This window comes from Buteo buteo, chromosome 10 (assembly GCF_964188355.1).
Source record: "Buteo buteo chromosome 10, bButBut1.hap1.1, whole genome shotgun sequence".
NCBI classification, from domain to species: domain Eukaryota; kingdom Metazoa; phylum Chordata; class Aves; order Accipitriformes; family Accipitridae; genus Buteo; species Buteo buteo.
Window position 1 is genome coordinate 38,088,855 of NC_134180.1, and position 24,471 is coordinate 38,113,325.

General features: G+C 39.6%; 1 protein-coding gene across 1 annotated transcript in view; it reads right to left on the reverse strand.

Moving 5' to 3' along the window:
* Window positions 1-23,686, reverse strand: part of SLC1A7 (solute carrier family 1 member 7) — a 65,370-nt gene extending 41,684 nt beyond the window's left edge. The window contains exons 1-3 of the mRNA XM_075037132.1: window positions 23,546-23,686; window positions 22,386-22,465; window positions 5,295-5,510 (exon numbers count right to left, since the gene is read on the reverse strand). Coding sequence (XP_074893233.1) covers window positions 5,295-5,510; window positions 22,386-22,465; window positions 23,546-23,686 — 437 coding nt within the window. The remainder of the gene's footprint in view (window positions 1-5,294; window positions 5,511-22,385; window positions 22,466-23,545) is intronic.
* Window positions 23,687-24,471: the final 785 nt, after the last annotated feature.

A 24,471-nucleotide genomic window follows, 5' to 3' on the forward strand; every position in this document is an offset into this window, starting at 1 on the left:
AGATAAAAGAAAACTGGCGATCTGAATGAGTAAAGAATGGTAGTTTGCCACAGGAGACAGATAAATATTTCTATCATAGTACATTTCTATCATAGTACACAGTGGCTTTTGGCAAAAGATACATGAATGCAGGGCAAAGTTATTAAAAAAAGTTCTTTCATAGTTTAAACACTGGACCATTTAATGCACTCTTAAATATCTTATTGCGCATATATATAATTCAGTCTTCAGCTGTAAACTTTTTAAAGTGTGATTTCTGGTTCTGCACAGCCTGGGCTTTTTCCAAACTACAGCAGATACTGGGTTTCTCCTGCCCTATTTTCAAGAAATGCAATTTCAATAAAACAGAATATAGCCCTTAGCTTGAAAAGAGGGAAAGGAAATTATTTTACAGAGTGCTCAGGATTCCCATGAAAACATAAATCCTCTACAGTGTTTATATCCTCTTCTAACTACTAATGGTACCAAAAAACCTCCTCTCTCTTGGTTAAGCCAGACTGAGTGTCCTGGTACCTGCTATTAAATTGGATGCAATCCTGAATATTCAGTGGTAAAATGCTCTGACTTATCCTTCAGGTAAACTTCAGAAAGGTACAAATTTGTGTATCATGGGTTAAGGCATGACTTGATCCTGACTGTATTCACTGAATTATTTTATTTGGAGCTTTTGAACTGAATAAGCCTGGAATACCATGCTGTCTGGTTAGACTTGAGAAAAACTAAAAATGTATGTGAACCCTGCACTTGCTGGTGCCCAGATTTGCACATGCAGTCAACTTTATGTAGAACAGGAGGGTGAACCCCCCATTTGGCTGGGATTTGTTTCCTCATGTTAATGTTTATCGTGTTTGCTTGTTTGTTTTTATCATCAGCCAAATTTCGTTTCCCTTGGTGACAAATGCAAGTAGTATGATTTAAGTTGCAGCAGGATTTACCCTTCTAAATCAAAGGTATTTTGATAATGGCAACAGAATGTGGTGGAAATATTAACTGCTAATGTAAACAGTGTGGTCCCGAGTCATATATCTTGTTTTACAAATGTTCGTCCCCAAATTATTGGCATTTTCTATTCTGCTTGTCAGGTAAATATATGTTGCAGAATTAAACAAACCTAATATTTTAAATTGAATGCTATTCGTGCAGGTATGTCCCTTTTTTGTCCTTTTGAATAAAACACTCAAAGCCTGAACTATTTTAAAAAATTGATACCTTAATTTTCTTAATTCACAAAAGGCTACTAAAAATTCATTCTTTTATTTTTGGGGACATAGTACAGAGTTAATTTTGATAATTCACACAAGAAAAAGAAGGTAGAGATGTGTGTTGATTCATTGCTATTAATTCCATTGAGGTGCCCCGAAAGCCACATTCCTAGAACAAGACCTCTACTGGGTCTCATATGAGCTGGGAATATTTCCTCTGGCACTGCACATTTTTCTGAACACTACTCAGTGAGGTAATTTCTTTTCCATATGTCTTGGTTCTCTAGCTGTAAGAAAGGAAAATGGTCCTTGGTTACCTCACAGAGGTATTGCACATCATGAGAATAAATTCATTAAAATTCATAAAGCACCAGGTGCGTTAAAGAGAACAAGATGATCCTTAGCCTGAGGATTTATAGTTTTACATATGGAAGAAAATATACTTTCATGAGCCTTGCAGTGCTTGCACCAGAAACCCTGAATATAATTAAGGCAGATTTGTACATCTGACTCAATGTAGTAATAAAGTGGCAGCTAAAGAGAAAAGCATCATCAGAACAGCATCTCCTGCACAGCTTCAGACTCACAGCTGCCTTCTGTATTACTTGTCCATAGTCCGGAACCTGGCACACTGCCGACAGAGAGGGGCATGTTATGCATGGGGAGATTCCTGCACAGGTACCAAGGTGAACTACCTAGTTAAATGGGTATCTTCCACAGACAGCAGAAGATGCATTTGATTTAAAGCTGGATCAGATTAAAGCAAAAATTCAGACATTTAAGGCCAAAGCGGCACTGAAGATTTTAGGTATAAAGACTAATTGAATGTTGAAAACACTTCTATTATGCTGCATTCAGTGGCCTCTCTTGCAGATTGAATCTGGGAGGAAATTAGTAGGGGCAGATTCACAGCCACAGATCTTGTCCCCAGTCTCTTGGGGTTCCCTTTAGAAAGGAAGTCTTTCAAGTACTGCTGTTTAGCATGGCAAAAAATGGTTGATTTGTGGATACAATTTTTGAGGCATGAGATTCAGTACGTTGATGAGATTATGTATTGCCTGGTTGATGTGAGGTTTAGAGCCATTTCAGAATTATGCAGTACAGTGTCACTGTTATGTCCTAATCAAATCATATACAGTAGAGGGTTTATTGCTGGTTTTTTTACATAAGACAAATATACAGGGGAAGCACCATCTGCAAAATAATGCAGAATAATAATGTGATTACTGATTAATGTTGCAGGTGTTTGGGATGACCATGAGGCTCTGCAGGAGTTCTTGGTTTCATGCACTGCTAAGTCAGTACATTCTTTAATTTCTGATTAAAACCACTTCTAAAAGCAAAATCCTCACCCAAAAATTCAAGAAATTCAATCTCTACCAACATCCTCCCTGCTAAAAATTCCAGACCTGACAATGTCATATATAACATCACATGAAATAATATGTATTTCATCATTTCAAAGTGGCTTCAAATCTGAAATCAGTGAGGGTGAATACGTGTATCACCATGCCAAGATTCATGCTTTTAAAATAAACCCCACAATTATGTCACATATATCATCTCTCCACTTGTACATTTAGTATTCTTCATTTGCAGAATACCAGATGTTTCCTGTGTAAACTTCTGTGCACACATGCAATTGATAAATTGAGAGGAAATTAATGAATTGAGAAGATAAGCCAATCTGGGCTGAAAAAGATGGTCTCCAGCTGTGAATGGAAGTGATTTATCATTGAGCTAAAGGATCAGCTTTTCTAGCTCAAACCAGCAGATACATCATTACATTTAATCCAGACTTCCACATAGATATTTAGGAGTTTTGCAACTGACTTCAGCAGAGCCAGGATTTCACCCATGGTGTTTGCCTAGGCTGAAAGCCCATTCCCCACAGTTGTGTTATTCTTATTTATTTATTTAGTAAATGTGGTTATTTCTGTAGTGGAGGAATAAAAACCATCAGTTTGTGCACTCGGGTTGAAAGACAGCAGCTGTGACTGCTGCTTAGCACAGCAAAAGGAGAGTAAGCTTTATTCTCTCTTTTTAAGCTTCTGTAATGAGAGTGGTTCATTGGCCTGTCATTGTTGACACCTGCCCAAACCAGTGAAGACTTTAAGGTTTTGCAGACTAAAAGCACATGCCTGGTTGGAAACATGAATACCCAAAATATGCATCCAAACTACTATAATTTGCTCAGCTAAATGTTTGTAGGAAATGAAATTATAGATTATATTTGCAAATGTTAGATCAGGACATAATATTACACCTGCAATGAGGCTCAGCAGAATGTAGTGTTCCCAAACCTCACCACTAAACCTGTGGTGTACAGGGGACGAGCCAGACAGAGATGAAGAGATGAGATCGTAACTCAGATGTCAGGTTCCAGTCAAACAGATGTTTGGTTGTTTTATGCAAACATAATACTATAGAACTGAATTTAGATTTTGCATGCCCAAATTACTTTTCATCTCACTCATCTCCATGAACTAGCTTACTCTGGGTCTCAAAAGCAACTGAGCTGGTGTGAGGAAGGGGATGGGAACCTATGGCGAGGCAGACCCTTTCCAGAGACAGCTGTAAGGTCAGTTTGGATGTAACATTGCACCAGATGTCCCACTATGACTTTACTTGTCTAAGACTGAGGCCTTAGAAACAGCTCAGCATGCCAGAAAGGGTTTCCAAACACTGCCATTATGAAGATAATAATTAAGATTACAGTTTCTTAAATTCCATTTTACTTCTTATGCTACTCTGTCATACTAAGGGATTCAAAGCTCCAATAACTTGCTCAGTTCCTTCCACTTGGTGTAGGAATTACAGTCCTTTATGCAGCAGAAACAGAATAATGTGACTTAACATTATGTCACAAATACACATGCATGAATTCCAGTGAACATACATCGTGGCAAAGTCACTAAGGAGATACAGATGCCATGAAGTGGGCATCTTCCCACTGCAGATGAAGATGGTTGTTTTGTGGAAAGCTACAAAAGAGAGTGCTCTCAGCTGCCGCACCATGACTAATAGAATTTGGCCCACTCTCAGTAAGATACTGATAAAATAGAAAAACATGTGAGTTTCAGATGGCCTGGCTAAGTGCAATTTGGAGGAGAAAAAAAAAGATTTTTATAAGCTTTTCATCACAGTTCCTTCTGATTTGAGGTCCCAGTAGCTCTAATTAAAGAGCTTTGTGTGCTGACACCCTGTCAGGGTCAGGAATTTGGGTTTTTGAAAGACAAACTGTGCAACATTTTTAATTTTAGTAACTCAAACTCCAGAGAGAACTCTTTGTGGTTCAGATACACATTTGGCCTAAAAGCCCTTGCCCAATATAATATGAGATCACCGACTTGAGGAACTACCAACCAAAGGCAAAACTTGGTCTTTCTGCATGAGCAAAATAAATCTGAGGCACATACTATGTTCAGTCAGGAAACTAATCCTACTAGCACCTGAAATGTTGAGACAAAGAGGGATATTCAGGCAAGGCTATCAAAATACCATCAGTACTCTAATGCTGGTCTAAAGAACAACCCTCCCTTCTGTCAAACAAAGTAAAACAAACAAGAAAAAGCCACAAAGCAGAACAAATATTATGACAAAAATAAGGAATAAAAAGATGGCCTTTCTAATTGTGTCCTTTATCTGAGAGTTGTTATAAGCAATTGTAACAGCACTTTTAAAAATTATTTCCTGAAAAATGTGGATTTCAGCCCTTATATTTAAGGTTTTGCCTATAACAACTGTCTGCCCTTATTTAAATTAACATTACATTTTAATACTCTCTTGACCTTAATAATAGATTTGATGGTGAGGACCACAAGCGACATGTGATTTTGTAGGGGTAAAATACCAACCTACGCCAATGTTGTTAGTACTTCTGATAAATTTGGTGGCCATTCTTTTAAATTTTACTAGAAACAGCCAGTATAAACATCTGATAACTTGAAAATAAGCTTCTGAAATTTACTTCTTCTCGATTTAAACAAAATGTTCATCCTTACGCTCATAACTTATCCTCAGGCCACAGTTCCTCATGCAGTTATGTACAAAATGTTACCTGCAGAAAGCAGAAAGAATTAATGTAGTTACCGGATTAAGTCAAGCAGTGCATCTGCAGAGCTCATGATGGGCTTTCCACCCTCTTCAGTGTCCTCCTTCTGTGCTGCTCCACCAGGATGGATAATGGAGACCATAATTATTCCCACAATCACAGCCACAAATGTTGTCCACAGGTAGTAAGTGACAGTTATGATACCTAATCGACTGGAAGTCTTGGCATCCAGGGCTGCTAGCCCGGACATTAAGCTGTGGAAAGAAAACACAACAAATATAGTACCTTTTGTGTAACATTAATGCAGCTGAAAACCTAATTTCCTAATTATTCCAGTTTACCTGCTTCTCTTAGGACTGCCTACATATCAGCATTTTTAGAAGCTTGCCAGTAACACCAAAGCTGTAGCCTCTGTGTTCAAAGAGATGTTTCCCAAATGCCATGTGAGATCCTGGTTACTTGAAAGAACTTGCAAGCTCAGGCTGCACAAATGGGACTGAATCCTATCGACTGTTCCCTGAAGTTCGAGGGACAGTTTTACATAACCTACACATGTGATGGCTCGGTTCACAGGAGCAATGGCAATAATCAGTCATAAAAACTTCGGTATAAAACTCTACACGTAATTTTAAAGAATCATAGAATAATTCAGGTTTGATGGGACCTCTGAAGGAAATCTGGTCAACCCCCTCACACCTTCCTGTGTGAGGCAGGACCACAACTTCAAAATTAAAAACACTAAGGGGCAATCTTGTCATATAGTCCTTTTTTTGACAGAAAAGAATAACTTTTTTTTCTTTCTAAATCAATACAAAGCACAATGTATTTTTGCTTGACCAGGGGCTACATTGGGGAGCGGACTATGTGTCTCCAGGTGAAGTGGAGACAGTGTATGGCATGCAGAGGAAACTACTTTATGGGCAGGTGTGGCTGCACATTAGGGAGCAAAGAAAATGCTTCAGCATTTTGGTCACTTCAGCCTTTTCTTTCCTCTTTAGTTCCTTGCCCATGACCACTGTCCATCCTCTTGCTTGCATAGCTTGCCTCTGCCAAGCTGTACAACTCTCCACCCAGAGTTTTAGCTCCCACTGACCCTCTTTTATAGGCAAATTAGACAGGGCACTGTTTGGTCCGTGAACTTGCTCCAGGCTGCTCTGACATAGACCCTGACGCTGTTTTCAAGTGACCCAAGGCTGACATTTCAGTTTGCAGTGACACCAGTGTTGCCTGGGACTTTAAATTGAGATTTAGCTTAGAATAATTATCTGTAAATTCTTCAAAGCATGTATCTCAGGAAAACTACAGGTGAAATAAAATATCACATTTACTATTCGGTATGCCCCACTGTCTAGCTTTCTCATCAAAACAGAACTGTTTATCAGGCCTTTCCTCATAAATAGTCATTTACTAAGCTGCACCTCCTTGAATAAGATCTCCTTGACCTCACTTTGCTGAGGTTGTCTAGAGCCAATGCTAAAGTGCAGCTTAACCTTTATAGTAGATTTAATGAAATCAAATGGGTGGGATTTAGTGCTTGGGTTCCTGCTATCCACTAGATTAATTAAGAGAATGTATTGCTTTTCTGCATTGCCAATCTCTCATCTAGCACGGGTTTTGTTAACACGATAGGAGCAAGGGGAAACATTGGTTGCACTGTAATATGGATCATTTAGAAAATGAACATCTCGATAATTCTCAGTCTTGTAACCATCGTTCTTCCCTCTCTTTTATCATTGTATTTGATAAAGATTCCACCTTTATGCGTGTCTGTAAAGCACTGTGTACAAACGCAGCATTACATATTAAAAAAAGAGTAGCAGCAATGATACTTATTTCCTTGGCATTTCTCTTGAATGGGTCCATACAGAAGAGTAAATATTCTAAAATTATTTTTTTTGATAAAACAGTTGAGTTAAATCCATTTGTCTTAAATGAATGTGTTAGTTTTCTGTAAAACAACCTCTATGTTGTTATTAGATTTCCAGGACTAAACTCTTCTTGCAGATTGAGTTTTCACAGGCCATTGAGCCAGTTCAACAACTCGTTGATGCCCAAAGGAGATACCTGTATTGTACTAGACTTCAGCACTGTTCCACCTCTCATCCTAACCTTCCCAGAAAAAAAAAAGAAGAATGAAAATCAGGTTGATTTTTAACTAGCTGATATTTTTCATGGTAATAATTTTCAGTGTTCTTTACAGATACTTTATGCAAGGAAAGAGACACCAGTGGTATGAAGGCCTGACCGTTGACCAGCAGATCTGTAACGTGCAGGTAGGACACTATGCAGAGTGATTACTTGGAGAGGGCACTATCAAGGAGACAGACAGTACACCTCTCTTCCTGGTACTGCCCTGAAGCCACTATCAGTGTGTTAAAGCCACACTGTTTCTGTTGTCCTTGATGCCACTGCATTGTGTTTGTTCTACAGAACAACAGAGAGATGAACCCTGCACGTAGCGCTTGAACTGTCTTGATTGTTCACCTGAGAAGTATGTCCAGAAGTACTTTGGGACCCAAATCCTAATTAAATATGTCCAGTGGTTCATGTGCTTTTGGGGGTGCAACCTCAGCCTCAAGATGTTGGGCTGTTAGGATCTGGGAGGATGTTGTGCAGCTAGAATCAAATCATACGTTGGCTCTTAGGTGACAAATCCTGAGGGGGCTAATAATGAGATTGCTCTGTCTTGGGGATATTCATTAACAAGATCATCATCTGTAATGAGATTATCCTGTCACCAGATAAAGTCATGCCCAGTTCATGCTGTGATGAGAAAGTCCTCAAAAGTAATTAACTATGGAGGTGCAACAGGGGTAACTGTGGTGTGACAGAAGCCTGAACAAAGGTCTGTGTTCAGACAAAGTCCTGTGTTTTTCATGGCATGCAATGCTCAGTTTTAAGAAGGGACCAGTGAAAGCAATTCTCCAAAGGCTGCGGAGTAACACTGGTCATGTCATTTTAAGCAATTGCTCAGAATCATTTTCGGAAAGAAATGCCTGTAACTAGTATGAGACAGCAATCCCTCATTAACTATTTTTCATTTGACTTCGTATGTTTGATGTCAGAGGCAACAGGATAGAAGACATAAAGATTAAGAGACATATTGATTATCACAGTTATTGTATGAAGTAATACACAGTTATATTACAGGAGTTCCTTACTGATCTCTAGAGCTCTAACGTTCACATAATGTAGCCAAAGAATGACAAGAAAAAGTACTTTTCTTATTTCCTAGGGAATAAGAAAGTCAGGAGGAATAAGCTTCCAGATGGTTTAACTTAAGATCACTGTATCATGTTCAGGTTTTCCCTTTAAATCTAATTTTCATCAGACACTCTTGGCTACATAAAAACTTCCCCAACAGTTTCCCAAGCTTCTTCTAAGACTGAACAAAGATGTTCCCGTGCCATCCACTACCAGACTCTCATGAAACACAATGGAGTGTACCTTTAATTCTTGTCAAGCCTCAGAATCTGGTTAGGCTTAAAATAACAGGACAGATATTTGATTTATAGATTAAAATAATTTGACTAAACTAAGTAGCTTCCACACTATGTTTCATGCGTAGCTTCCATTATATGTTTTAATGATTGCCAAATGGACAAAACAGGATTAAGACAATGAAAAACAATCTGCAGCTTTTCTGAATAATTACAGTACATCTCACTCATTTAATCAGTCTGGCAGAAAAAAAATCCACAAAAGTGTAATTTCATGTTCAGGGACCATTTCTTAGTTTGTATACAAAAAAAATGATGTCAAGCCTAAGGCTTCCAAAATATGTGTTAATGAGTTTGGGATGAGATATTAAAACTTGTAGTGCAGGATTTAAGTGAAATCTCTGATTACTGTGATTTAAGAGGTTTCTTGCACCTTGCTTTGAAATATCTGGTGCTGGATATAATAACAGACACCATAATAAACTAAGTAGCCCCATGACCTCTTCATCTCTTGCTTTGATTGTTCCATTTACATATAAAAATGATCTTCCTGTGGCTTTTCTTTCTTCTGTCCAGAATAGTCCGCTTAATTTTTTTTATTCTATCTTGTTTATCCAACAAATATTGAATGAAATTGTGTATTCTCAGAGACTACACATGATCTGAAGAATAGCCCCCCAAATTGTTGTATCTGCTGTATATCTGTGTAAATATCTGTCCTATGGTCCTTATATGTCTGTGGCCTTCAAGCCTCTTCAAAGTTGTGTTTTGATAACCTGAAGATCTCTACACAATGCAAACCTGATTCTCCACAATATTTTCAGGTTTACAATCTTTCTAAGGTTTGTATTTTTATTCTTAACAAGTAAAAAATATCTGGCTTTTTTACTGGGATTTAGGTAATTCTAAATCTACTCTGCTTTGTTTTCTGGGAAATAAGTTGTTCTGATGCAGCCAAATCTGTCTTGTCTCTTCTCTGAACTATCTAGCCACATTTTGATTGGAGGAAAAAAGTCAGAAGGCCAGTAAACCAAATAGCAGCATTTTGATAAAAAGCTGGATATGGCCAATAATTCAAAAAAAGTTTATTTAATTGCAGCATTTTAGTGGGACAAATACTTAAGACAATTACTTCACTAAGACTTCCATTGTTTCATTGCTGATTGTTAGTAATAAAAAACCCTAGCTAAATTATTTCATCTAGGATGGCTTGATTAAAGTTTGTTTACTTTTTTTGACAGTCCACATGATTTATGAAAGGTTACAATAAATGATTTCTTTATGGGGTCCTTCTTCAGGGAGGAAGGTAAAGAGCAAAGCCAGGATCAGTGGAAGATCTAATGAATCCTAGATTAAGCTTTTAAGGGGAAACTAGAAGGGAAGAGGAAGACCTCAACAACTCCAGGAATCATTATATGTGACTCATTAAACATGTAAAGTCAGTTACTAAGTTGTTTAAAATAATGGTAATAGTACAAACCAATGAAACTATAAAGTAGCAAGTTTCATGTCTGCTTTGAGAGAAATCTTTGTAAAACCCCCAAAGCCACTATAGCAATTTTGGCGTAATGAGGAAGGGAATTCTTTCACTATCTTGGAAGTCTAATTAGTCCCATGCAAACAAGTAGCTAAACCCTTATGAATACCTCTAGTCTTGTTCTGGCTGTCACTGATAAGTGTCAGAGTACTAATAAGTATTTTATTTACAAATAAAAATAGAACTTTCTATCTTCTCTGCAATTCTCTAGTTTTTTCTGTTGCTTTCTGATAAAAGCACATTTTTTGACCTGTCTCAAGATCAAAACGTATATCCCCAGAAAGGGAAAATACAAGAAGCTGCTGTTAAGACCCCATTCTGCATGTTTATTTTGTCTTCCTCTCCACCAGAAGCCATCTGGATGTTGCTTTGAAATAGATGGATTATGGATAAAGTTATCAGAAGGGATTAGTGTGATTAGAAAGACATTAATCCTGTCAAGAAGTAATGGTCAAGTATTAACCACCAACAGTTGTTCCTAGAATCATGTTTGTTTTCATTCATCCCATACCCTCCCTCACATTCTCATTTCGTAATTGCATGCCGTAGAAAAGACCTTCCTAAGCAAGTTCTCCCAGTGAGGCTGGGAAGCTTCTCTAACAGCTACATTAGAGATTATTATATTACAGTTGAGCATCATGAAAGTGAAGTGCTGGCTTCATTAATGCTGCTTGATCATGCAGGCAGGCTGTCGCTTACCTTTTTGTCCAGGTCAGTGCCTTCAAGTTTCAACATGGTAATAATCTCCATTTCCATAGCACAAGCCATTTAATCGTCTTAAAATAATTTACTAATATAACCTACTATCATACAGAAGGCAGTATCTCCATTTTACAGACAAGGAAACAGAGAAATTAAGGCACTTTATTTAAATGCAAACAATTTACAGTGAAGAAAGTTATGCCTGAAGTGATCTCTGTATTGCAGTGGACCATCAGACTTTTCCTCATCTGTGTCCACCTATCTGTGCTTTCATGCCAGGCTGCTTCACTTCCATGGAGGTACCATTTATGGAGGAACAGTTTGCAACAAAGAAAATAAGACTCTTTACAGTAATGAGAGAAAGAGATAAGAAACTTTCTCTGGCTCTTTCTGTAGTTTGATGCTTGATTTTGCTCTTAGTCTCTAGTGTAGTTAAAATTATTTCAGCAGTGACAGAGGTATCAGAATGACTTTTTCTTTCTGGGATAATCTTTTGCTTTCTTCTAATATGACAGAATACCTACAAAGCAAGACACTGCCATGGCTGCGATAGAGAAGCCTGCTGCTCTCATCACATGCCAGAGTGACAGTGGTACTGGTGGGAGGACTGTAGCCTGTCCCTGCCTCTCCTTCACCCTACATCGTCTGTCCTTACTTACAGTGGTATGTTATGGTTTTGTTTTTTCATCTCCCAATGTCATATTACACTGCACAGGAAAAAAATGCCTCCTGCCCATACATGCACAAACAGCTAGTTAGCACATCTGTTGGTCTGTGCCTGTAGACATATTACAGAAAATCAAGGGGCATCTCGGTTGGAAGCTAGTGCCACCGTGCAGCTCCAGTCCCATCCACCCACTGCTAAGTGATGCCATGACTTCTCATGTGGCATGACACCATTTGTCTAAGTACAGAGGAAGAAAAAATCCTGCAATAATCCATGCTCACAACCCGAACTAAGCTGGATCAGGTAGGTGGTGTGCACTTGTAGAAGGGCAGCCCACTTTTATAGATGAACACTCTTTCTGTGTATGTTTGTGTATAGTCCAGACAGGCAATAAAATGACACCTAGGCTGTCTGTGAATTTTACTCAGACTCCAATAGTTTCGCAGACTCCTGGTGTACTAACAGGCCTCTGCTGATCTGAAGACAACTAAGGAACTATCATGATCACTTGTAGTCAGTGGAATGATCCCCATGTATTATTAAAAGTTTCATAGTATTATAGCATGATTTTCAAAGGCAACGAGAAGTCTAGAATCCTCCTGAAGATCCAGAGGGCTACTAAGGTTTGTCTCCTTTGAAAATCAAGTAATAGCAAACAGCATTCTTAAAGTTTAGATATCTTGGTATAAATGAAATAGTGTCTACGCTCAGAAATAAACAAATACAAAAAGTGGTAGCTGAGCTGTTTTACAAATAGGACTGTTGCAGCAGTTTCTGTATGGTTAGATTATCAGCCGTAAATAGCACCTGAAACGTGAATTAACTTTTCAGAGAGCCTCAGTCTATAGCTATTTCACTAAACGCAGTGGAAGCTCAAAGGTGTCAGGCATGATGGAAAATCTGGCTTTTGATCTTCAAACAATGAACAATATGTTAGAAGATCTCGCTGTCTGCAATACATTGTTTGCAGTGATTGTGTTTAATTTCACAGCTAGGCTGCTGGAAAAGAAAATGAAATCTACAAAAGAAACCAAATCTACATTTCTAGTACATCATAACATGCAGCGTTTTCAGATTCTGTTTTTTTAAATAATGCTTTATAAAATAGTAATAGTTTTATTTTTTACCCAAAATGTTGAGATCTCCTTTTCCTTATTATCTAGCACTTGTAACTGTTAATGATAAACTGACATATATAGCAAAAATCCTGCCAGGAATTCACATCATGCAATGTATTTTCTTAGTGTGCAATAGGAAATCTGGTTTTATGGACTAATGTAAACAAGGCAGGACTTTGTACAGCACACGGTGGAGATCAATGTCCAATGGCTATTGCATCACTGCTTCCTCCCAAATAGCCCAATAAGCGAGCCTACTGCAATACATCTATGAATGCTGGAAGGGATGAGCAGCAGCCTTTGATCACTGACTGATAAAGGAGATCTGAGTCATTGTAGTATAGCTCATGCAGAATTCAGGCTGGCTTGTTGACTTTAGCTGTTCTGATAAAAAAAAAGTATTTCCTAAATTCAAAGGTCAGGATGCAAATGAAAACCAATTATTAAACATGGATGTGCAGCTTCACATCTGTGGAAAGCACCAAGAATCTGAATAATATTTGATTTTCTGTTCTGTCAGTTCTTTCAAGTGTTTTTAGATTGAGAAAAGGGCAAAAGGATTTGAAACACAAATTTGGATTATAAACAAATGTCAGATTTATTCAACTGTATATAGTTCATACATGTTTCTGTCCTAAGAAAACAGGGAATCCAGCCAGCCCCTCAAGCTTCACATCATTGCCATTTCTTTTGCGAAACACTAAGTATTTTGGAGCTCTTAGAGGACTACAGAAAAAGTCTGTCAGGTCACAAACTGCTCATACTCCATTTGTAATCACTTCAGTGCTTTCCACACCCATTCACTTTGTGACCATAGATTTCTACTTCACATTGCTAGATCCCTACTGACACTGCCTAAATAATTTGTACTGAGTTGATCCAATTTTGTCATTACAACACACATAACTGCAACATGTCATTTTTCACTGAAACAGTTTGGACCTCTAGGTTGCACAAGCAAAAGAAGACACTAGAAAACAGTATGGGATCTGACCATTAGACTCCCTATTCCTAAACACAGCTAAGAACATCAATAATGTTACAGATGATAATGTAGTGAAATCTCTGAAGATGTCTGAAGCCCAGAGGAGGGATTCTTAATAAGGCTTCCTAAGAAGGTAGAATGGAATTTTCCTCTACAAGCACAAGCAATCTCAAAGCATCCTTTGGAGGACTTTTGGGGTAATCTGACACCAGTTCTGCAATATAATAGCAACATGGATAATTTAAAGTAGTATAAAGGTGTTGAGTGAGATTGCTCTCTGACCAGTTCTTCTTGGGTAATCCTTCCCATTCACTTTCATCCAAGTACAGTTTTGCTTTTCACTCTGAAAGTAAACATATATATCCCGTCTAGTAATCTCCTTAAAACTCATACCTCTAGGCTGACTTTCTCCACAATAAAGACTGTAGATTGCATATACTAGGAAAGGGCTAACAGCTTGTTCTCACTGAAGTGAAATATATTTTTATTGTTATTTACATTACAGGGATACACATGACAGGTAGTTCAGAAATTTAATTCTATGGGAATTCTCCAGCTGCTTTGGTACATTATAAAATATTGTTCTGAGCAGGCTCCTCAGAGAGCCATAGGCAGCATTTTGCAGCTGCTCCTCAACACCTCACTAGATAATACAGTGCATAAATTTGATTGCACTTGATTATGCCCCAGTTTGGCAGCTGCACAAGCAGAACAGAGTGACTGGTATTTAGGAAAGAATGAACAGAGGGAATAGTTTTAACTCAAACATAGCAGAAAATACCAAACCAAAACCACCCAGAAGCTTATGCTATCTATCCTTTCCCATTCAGTCTTCAGTTAAATTATGTGAATTTGTCACGACAACACAGGAAGTATCTCTCAGTACCAGGAATGGATTAGAAGAAACAGTACCACACATATTGTCATTCACGTAAATCCAGTATTATCGAGTGAATTAATTTTGGCTGTCCTCTTGGTTTAAATTTAATGATAAATAAGAAAAAAGATAGATGTCATAGCCTTTCAGAGATCTGTATTTTCCTTCTGAATGGACGTTATATTGACTGTATCATGACTTATAATCATGGTAGAAGATTTAGATTGAAAATTTCAGTACTGGCCTTGGAGTGTTTGGGTCAAATTTTTCATCCCTACCAATTGGTAAACTTAAGTAGTAAACCAGACAGATAATCTCCAGTCTGTGGTCTATTATCAGTTTCATCTACAGCTGACAACAAGCAAAACAGTGCACGACACAATTTAGCCAAGCTAATGGTCTGTCTCGCAGCATGTTTTTAACCAAATGCTAAACTCCCAAAGAATATACTGTTGCTGTGAAGTTATTTAGGGTATGTCTGCACAGACAACTGCAGACAGACATGAACTCACTCTGCCTTCACTCTGAGCTGCCAAGGCTGGTCCGGAAGCCATATAGCCACATTAGTCCTTCACATAGGAGCTTGGGCGCAAAGCCATGCTAATGCGGCTATACAGCTTCCGGCATGGATCTGGCACTGGTCTGCCCAGTTTGGCTCGTGGGCTAAGTGAGTTCACATCTGCTTGCATCCAGAGCATCTCTACAACCTCTCGAACAGTTTATACAATTGTCAACTCTTCCAATGTAACTAATGAGTCCTGAGAGGCAAAATTTGGCATGGCACAGTATAGCTGAACAATGACAGAATTCCATTAGAACAGAATGAGCAATATTTTTCATTAGTGGAATATTAAAATGCCAATGCATTCCCCAAACCAGAGAGCTGTGAAAAAAGAAATTATATGGGGAAAAGGGTGCTATAACAGAATAGTTTCTAATTAAATACTAGGCTTTAACAGCATGAGTAAGAATGACCCACTCAGGAGTCTGAGCAGAAGGATAAGGGATTACCAGAACTGATGGCATTATGGACAGGAATCCCCTTAAAGACAGACAGTTCTATATTTAGCATATCATATTTAATTCAGCAACAAACCCCTAATATTTATTACTACCCCCAAGTAAGCCTTCAAATAAATATAAAATTTTATTAGCATACAATTGCTTGTATCAGGCACAACATACTCAGCGGAACAAGCTTTATAATTTGAGAAAATACAGGTCAAAACAGTTATTTAGCTTTGACTACAAAGGAAACAATCTTTCTTAACAGATTCCGCACATGGAATAGGATCAAATCTCTGCTACTCATTATTTCGTAAATAGCTAGAAAATGGTCAGTGGTAAATAAATACAAAATGTAATAATTATCGCAAGTTTAAACAAAACAAACTGCTTTTTCTAAAGGGAATATTAATAACATAACAAGCCTGTCAACGACAGCTGAACAGTTCAATTCTGCCCTGACAATTCTTTCCCACAAGCAGTCTCATTGCTTACCATAGTCTTAGAAAACTGAGCCCTATATCTATTACAAGATAAAAGCTTAATGATATAAACAAGGAGGGTGTTGAAATAAAGGATGCAATTTTCTATTACATATATAGGTAGACAGATAAGACAAAGAGAACTCAATAGGTTCAGCTGCTGTAAATCTGTGTAGCTTTAGCCTGCTTTTCTGAAGAAGCAAGGCTTATGCAGTCAAATTCTGTGTGTGTGAGAGCCCTTACTAGCAACATTTTAATTCATTTTTCTCTCAAATTATGCAGAGGGGATGGAAGGCTCTGAAAGAGAGAACTAAGTTCCTGCAAGGTCTGCGAAATTATATGGCTGAATAGAGGAAAGAAATAATCTGTGCCCTTCTAGTATTATCTTGAAAAAGAACCAGGGGCTGCAAGCCCTGCCTCATCTCCAGCCTGCCCTACAGAGCTGCAGCACACACATTTTGCAAGTAGCCTTTGAAGATGCAGGAGGTCTGGTCCAGTGGAGGTTCTGCCTGCCCAGAGCTCTGCAGCACACTGGGAGCCAGACCTCCTCCTCCCCTGCGGGCTCACTGGCACCTCTGTGTTTTGAACAGAAAGGGAGAGTTCAATTTCCTTTCTGGGGTAAAGGCCACAGTGTAAGCTCTCTGCCTACTGGAAGGAATCCATGCCAAAAAGAAGCATTATAAACAGCAGTGGTAAATTTTTCAGTCGGAGTTTGCAGCTTCTTCAAAACCTCAGTCACAACAAGATACAAAGTTGTAACAGATCAGGTTTCAGTAACAGCCTCCCCAAAAATCTTATGTCAATGAAGTTACGCTTACGAAAATCAAGTTTCTGGCCCACTGGAAGTCAATCAGTACAAAACTGGTAACCTGAGATGAAGATGATGGGGCAAGGAATGGGAACAAGACCAAGATGCTCCAAAGGGAGGTGACAGCGTGTGAGTTATGGCACAGTGCCTGCCAGCATGGCTGGCCTGCGCTTGAGCCAGCGCCCATGCGTGGCACCGCTGGCACAGGCAGGATTTGGTCAGAGGGTTTATATTACCTTTAGCAAATGTGAGACGGTATTAATGGGAAAGTTGAGTTTTTGTTCCCTCTCCCAGTTTCTTGCTTCATGCAGAGCACAAAGACATTGACATCAGATTTTATTATTTCGAGCATTTAGAAGTTGAGAAACTAAAGTGATGCACAGGTATCTCTGCCAATCAACTTGTCACAAAAGCACTACCTACAGGTGAAGGATATGTCTGTGTTTAAGTTTATAATTAACCATAGTGAAAGAGAGTAGAGATTTTACTATTTTCTGGGTAGGCAGCACTATTACAAAACACCTTGGATGAATGGCCTCCCAGATGCACAGGTCCTCCCTGCACTGGAGTGACTGGGCACCCCCAACAACTCGTGGTTCCTCAGTCTACTAGACAGAGCCACCTCCTGGCTACAGGGTGTCATACACCTCCACACACGCCGGGAAATACATTAGATGGAAGGAAAAACGGTTTAACAAACTTGAGCACCTTGGGACAGCTGATCAGCAGAACACCTGCACCCATGGTTTTTTATAAACATATCAGAGGACTCAGGGCAGGATGCACTGAGATTCACCTCTGTCACTGCCGTATATGTGTGCCTGTTTGAAAACCTGAGATATGGGTTGAAAACTTGCATACATGGGAGAAAATACATTATTTGCATGGCAGTGGTCAAATGAGGATCAAGGCCTCTGTCCCAAAGAGAATCAGGGAACTTCAGATCACCTGCAGTCGATCTTTCAGGCATGTTGAGGACATCCCCTTGTCCAGCTGCAGTAAGAGCTCAGGCAGAGCCTAAGTGCATAACTATGAATTCAGATTTGGCTCCTATTCTCTCCAAGCTCTCTTTAATATTCCCATTCCTAGGTTTAAAAATAGTATCCTATGTTTATAAATATAATAAACACTGCACATCTGGTAACTACAGGGTCAAAAATTTGATCTTGTAATGCTCCACTACTGAATATTTCTAAGGCAGACACAAACTGTCAGCCTATTTGTTATAATTTTTTTTCTTTATGCTGCTAATAGAAGTGGCATCCTTTGCTATGTGGGTACCTGTTCTCATCGCTGAGAAGAGCAAACTCTATACATGAGACACAGTGGATACTAATAGGCATAAGCAGGGCTAAATCTCAGGCAGAGGATGAGGGCAATAAATATATACTTATTTTAGAGTAGTTGTATGATGCTATGAAGGTTGTTTATGTAACCAGGTAACTGAAATAACATCAACCCCCATCCTTAATGAAAGTCCATGTCAAAACAAAAACAAAAGCTCATGCAGGGCTCAAACTGGCAGGCTAGTGTTTGATGGTTGCTTTTTCAAGATTTTTCTGTCTGTGGGAAAACAAAAAGTAAGACCACAGGTGATAGGAGACATCAGAAACAGGTACAGGAGCTCGGGGATACAGCAATTCCAGGTGCTGGGACAGAGTTGGGTAAAACAAGGAACTATACATTGAAGAAACAGCCTCCTGTTGTTCGACTGATTTCTTCTGCATTCAAGGAACTTTTAAAATATTAAACACCATTCAGAGATACCTGACTATATCATCAGTTTCTCATTCCTAATGGATACGATTGCAAAGTTCCTGTTTTAACTGTCTATCAGGTCAAAAGAGGGATAGTACAAATTCTCAGCCATTTCTGCTTAAGGCTGGATTTGTGCTAGTGACCTATAAGTACAAGATTTTCTAGTCTATTACCAGTCTTCTGAGCCACACACTTGCCATCTTTTACTTCTGCTACAACCCTTCAAGATAAACTCTGGACTTGGAAACAGGGTATTTTGCACTGAGTGCCTCTTTTAACCTCCCTTTCTCACCATTCCTTTTCTTTATAAGTAATTTTTTTACTTGTTAGTTCAAGGAAAAACTTGCATTCATTTCAACTAGGAGAGTAAGATTTAGAGCTCTTTTTATGCTGCTGTACCCCTGGCTTTTGTAAACAGTAATAGAGAGTAATTAAAAAGATAATTTAAATGCCATTGCTCCTGCAGGACAGGCTGAGAATATTCCAACTCTGGAGAGAAATTTAGTTTAAATGTGCGTACAGATTGGTAAAAATACAGAGCATTGGTTTACTGATTTTATGAAATATATGTGTGGGAAATACTGTGCTTGTTTAAAAAAAAAAAAGGACTGTACAAGAATGTGATTACATCTGGAGTACTTTTTGCTTACAAAACCCTCACATTTCAGTATGGACTAGCAAGTAATCGTTAGTTTGTTATATGGGGAGATAGACTTATACTGTCTTGCAAGGAGAGTTAATCCTTTTGAAGATCTGTAAAGTTTCTTCTCTTTCTTCCTCAGAGGATAAAGTCCATCAGTTAGAATCATAGAATCATAGAATCATTTAGGTTGGAAAAGACCTTCAAGATCATCGAGTCCAACTATCATCCATGCCCACTAAACCATGTCCTGAAGTGCCTTGTCTACACGCTTTTTGAATACCTCCAGGGATGGTGACTCAACCACTTCCCTGGGCAGCCTGTTCCAATGCCTGACAACCCTTTCAGTAAAGAAATTTTCCTAATATCCAATCTAAACCACCCCTGCCGCAACTTGAGGCCATTTCCTCTCATCCTATCTCCAGCCACCTGACAGAAGAGACTGTCCCCCACCTCCCTACAACCTCCTTTCGGGTAGTTGTAGAGAGCGATAAGGTCTCCCCTCAGCCTCCTTTTCTCCAGACTAAACAACCCCAGCTCCCTCAGCCGCTCCTCATAACACTTGTGCTCCAGGCCCCTCACCAACTGGTTGCCCTTCTCTGGACACGCTCCAGCACCTCAATGTCTTTCCTGTAGTGAGGGGCCCAAAACTGAACACAGGACTCGAGGTGCGGCCTCACCAGTGCCCAGTACAGGGGGACGATCACCTCCCTGCTCCTGCTGGCCACACTATTTCTGATACAGGCCAGGATGCCGTTGGCCGCCTTGGCCACCTGGGCACACCGCAGGCTCATATTCAGCCGGCTGTTGACCAACACCCCCCAGGTCCTTTTCCTCCGGGCAGCTTTCCAGCCACTCTTCCCCAAGCCTGCAGTGCTGCGTGGGGTTGTTGTGACCCAAGTGCAGGACCCGGCACTTGGCCTTGTTGAACCTCATGTAGTTGGCCTCGGCCCATCGATCCAGCCTGTCCAGATCCCTCTGGAGAGCCTTCCTACCCTTGAGCAGATCAACCCTGCCTCCTAATTTGGTGTCGTCCGCAAACTTACTGAGGGTGCACTCAATCCCCTCGTCCAGATCACTGATAAAGATATTAAACAGAACCGTCCCCAACACCAAGCCCTGGGGAACATCACTTGTGACCGGCCGCCAACTGGATTTAACTCCATTCACCACAACCCTCTGGGCTCGTCCTTCCAGCCAGTTTTTCACCCAGCGAAGAGTACACTTGTCCAAGCCATGAGACGCCAGCTTCTCAAGGAGTATGCCATGAGAGACAGTGTCAAAGGCCCTGCTGAAGTCCAGGTAGACAACACCCACAGCCTTTCCCTCATCCACTAGGCAGGTCACCTGGTCATAGAAGGAGATCAGGTTGGTCAAGCAGGACCTGCCTTTCACGAACCCATGCTGGCTGGGCCTGATCCCCTGGTTGTCCTGGACATGCCATGCGAATGCTCTCACGACAAACTGTTCCATAATCTTCCCCGGTACCAAGGTCAGGCTGACAGGCCTGTAGTTCCCCGGATCCTCCCTCTGACCCTTCCTGTAAATGGATGTCACATTGGCAAGCCTCCAGTCCTCTGGGACCTCCCCTGTTGACCAGGATTGCTGACAGAAGACGGAGAGTGGCTTGGCAAGGACCTCCGCCAGTTCCCTCAGTACTCTTGGATGGATCCCGTCTGGTCCCATAGATTTGTGAGTGTCCAGACAGCGTAGTAGGTCACTAACTATTTCCTCCTGGATTAAGGGGTAAATTAAGTTCTAACAGTGCAGCTCAGAGATTCACTCCTGACACATCTGTAGGTAACCTAGAGCTATCACAGGCTGTGTCAGAGCAGCTCTTCCCTACTCTGCTGTTTCTCCTCCTGACATCTCTAAAAAACACAAGAGGGTCTAAAGAACTATACATTTTAGGGAAAGGCATGTGACTCTGCTCCAACCCTTTTCTGTCCTCCTTACTACGTCACTTCCTCATGTGAGATTCTTGTTTTCCTTAGAAAACTCCCCTTCCACCTCTCAAAAAAATCTCTTAACATGTTTTGTCTTGATGTTCTCTAGCTGCATGGGACAGAAGCAGGTATGAGTCTATGGTCATATGGCCAGTTTCAGGCACGAAACACCATGACTCAGCTTGATTCTGTGAAAAAACATGAGAAGGCAGATGTAAAGGTAGATGATTTAAAAAAAAATTAGTGCTGCGTTGTGTTAATTTTCAGCAACTCTCAGCAATCTGAAGTCTAGAAACTTATTTTTTCTTGAAGTGGAAGATGAGGTTTTGGTGTATGTATTAGGTAAGAATTTTGTAATATTGCAAGAATTTTTTCTCAGATCTGGTAAGGTAAAGATAGCTTTGTTACTCTCCATCTTTTCTTACATCTTCTCTCAGCATTGGGCACATGAGACAGCTTTTGGCCATCCAACTGGTGTTTGTTTGTGCCTGTAGTCAGTTGGAAGACAGTCAAACTTAGAGGAGAGAAAAACCTATCCTAAGTTATGCCCACCTAGTGCAAAGGCAGCTACCATGCACCACCTGTCAGTACCAGGATTTAGATCATTAATTCTGCTACTGATAAAGTGGCACCATTAAAGGTTCTACCTTTAATGTACTAAGAAATCACTTTCACTTTCAGCTGAAGCCAGGCATATATTATTAGTTCACTGGAGACACGGATTTTTTTCAATATTCATCATACCACAGCACACCTCTCAAAATACTGCAGAAGACTATACATTAACTGTGCTTTTTCATCTTATTTGTATATTATTTCAATTGCTTAGATTTAAGGTAGGCTTTTTGATAAGGTGGTTTATTTATTCCTAAATTTAACTTTTAGTTAGCTTGAAGGAAAAAGTCCTCCCATTACAGGGAAAGGAGAAAACATCAATTAAAAAAAAACTCCATTAGTTTTTAAGCAAATAATATCTATATGAGGTATTGCGGAAATGATCCTATTGATTAAAAATATATTCAGATCTCCATTATAAATATGAATGTACAGCAGTCAGTAATGCTTCTGGTACTTTGACATTAATTCAGTTAAAACTAAAATAGTGGTGATGACATGTCTCAGGAAACTTCAAAGGTTATTGGTACAATCATTGTCCTCACTTACCTTGAGACAACCAGTGGGAGAATCAACATTTTCAGCATCCTCATCAGTAACTCGCCAGGAAACTGGAAATAACTAATTTCCTAGAAATACATGGAGAGATGCTTATTGTTTTGAGATAAAGACTATCTGTCTTCATGAGTCCTGCTAGAGCTGTGGATCAGATAACATTGGTAAAATCTGCAGCTTTGGTATGTAAGGTGGCAAAGATAGTAGGCTTTAAAAGATCATTTTAAAATTAATTAGATTACATATTGTGTTGTAATTCAACAAACACACTACATTGTTCATTCCTTTACAAAGGAAGACACAAATGAAATATGCCATCTCTTGGGGACTATTGTTAATAGGTTGCCCTGAATAATCTCTTAATTCTGCATTTTGTGTGTTTTCCTAGATGCGTATGAAGCTACTGCTTGGACACAAAAGATGTTCAGACAGCAGTTAGCAGTAGCAGAACATAGAATTATTTTAGTTTAGTCACATTTACTAAGTGCCATATTTTTTAATTGAGATTTATATTTTGTGCTGAAACAATGCATTCAGCAATGCATGTTGCCCTGTCTACTCTGTCCGACTAATAACAGCAGAAAGAAATGAGTACCTGCAAAGAGCTTAGTTGAAGTATACTGGGGGAGAAATCCCCAAGTGACTTTAATAACATGGTCTGCTAGTGATGGGAAATTTCAAATTTTTTAATACAAAATACCACTGGTATAATATAAACATCTGTAGTTCTGTACACCTGATGGTAACAAATATTCCCAGTGTTTTCTTTAGATGTACATGTTCCAAAGTAATATAAAATCCAATGAATATATTGCACTACCAGTTTTAAACAGGTCTATATTAGATGCTACATTTCATCTAGCTTAAACACCCACTATTATTATCCATACTGGCAACATTATAATGTGCTTATCCTAGACTTACTAGGTGTCTCAAAGACCAGAACCCTTTGCAAACGTATTGTTTGGGAATGTGCGCAAAGACCCGAAGAACAGTGCAGATTAACAAACAGATGAAATGAAACAAGCTTGACAAACACATATATGTGCTTTTTATCTTCAAAAGTCCATTCTGAAGTTCCACAAGTTGCTATGTCTTTTGTTATGTAAGTATGGAATTTTCTCTGTAGTGATACACTGCCGTGCCACACTTACCTGCTGGGAGAGCCGTCTTGTCCTCAGGAAGAATCCGAGAAGACAGCCGATGGTGACCGACAACACCGAGAGAATGAGCAAACCATTTCTTTTACAAACATCCTTGATCCGAGCGAGGATTGCATCAAAAGCCACTGCCATGCTGTCCTGCGTGCTCTTTGGAGAAGAATCAGCATCCCATGGAGAGAGAATTCACTCACTCCTCGTCTTCGGGTGGACAGATCTAGCTCTGTATAGATCAGATCAAAGCACTTCCAGTTCTGCTTAGCTGACCTGCAAGGTCACCCCTCTGCCAATAGCCACCAAGCAAGCAGCTGGCATTATTGTTCCAAATTAATACCAGCAATCCTATTATCAACTACATCATTAAGAGCCTGGAAGAAGATTAGGGGGCTCTGGAAAATTAGAACAGAATGCAGTAGTATTTCTAAAACAAGACCGGTTCAAAACAAAGTGACACTCCTGGGAGAAAGATGGTGTTTGAGTGCATTCCTCAGCCTCCCCAGTTTGGGGTCCAGACATCCAAACCTAAAAGGCGAGCAGTGCAAGTTATGCATTCAAATCGGTAAAAGTAATGTTACTGCAGTTTTTCTGAAGGGCAGAGTAGGTAACATTTTGAACCGGACTATCACAACAGGGCAAGCTAGGTGAAACTGAACTTCATTAATTAAAGCAGGCTTGGGTTTTTTGTTTTCATGGCAAAAAAAAGGCTGAATGAGTAGCATAAGAGACACGCATCGAACAGAGAATAGCTGTATACTGAAACACGCGAGGACACCTTCTGGCATTTGGCGTTTACTATCTTGGAAGTGAAATGATTTCACTTTTCTTCCAACCACTATGTTGATTAGAGTAGGGCCAATTTACTTTCAGAGGATTATCAGACTAAGCCACAGGGATTGCTTTCCTTTCCTTTGCCGTGTCTG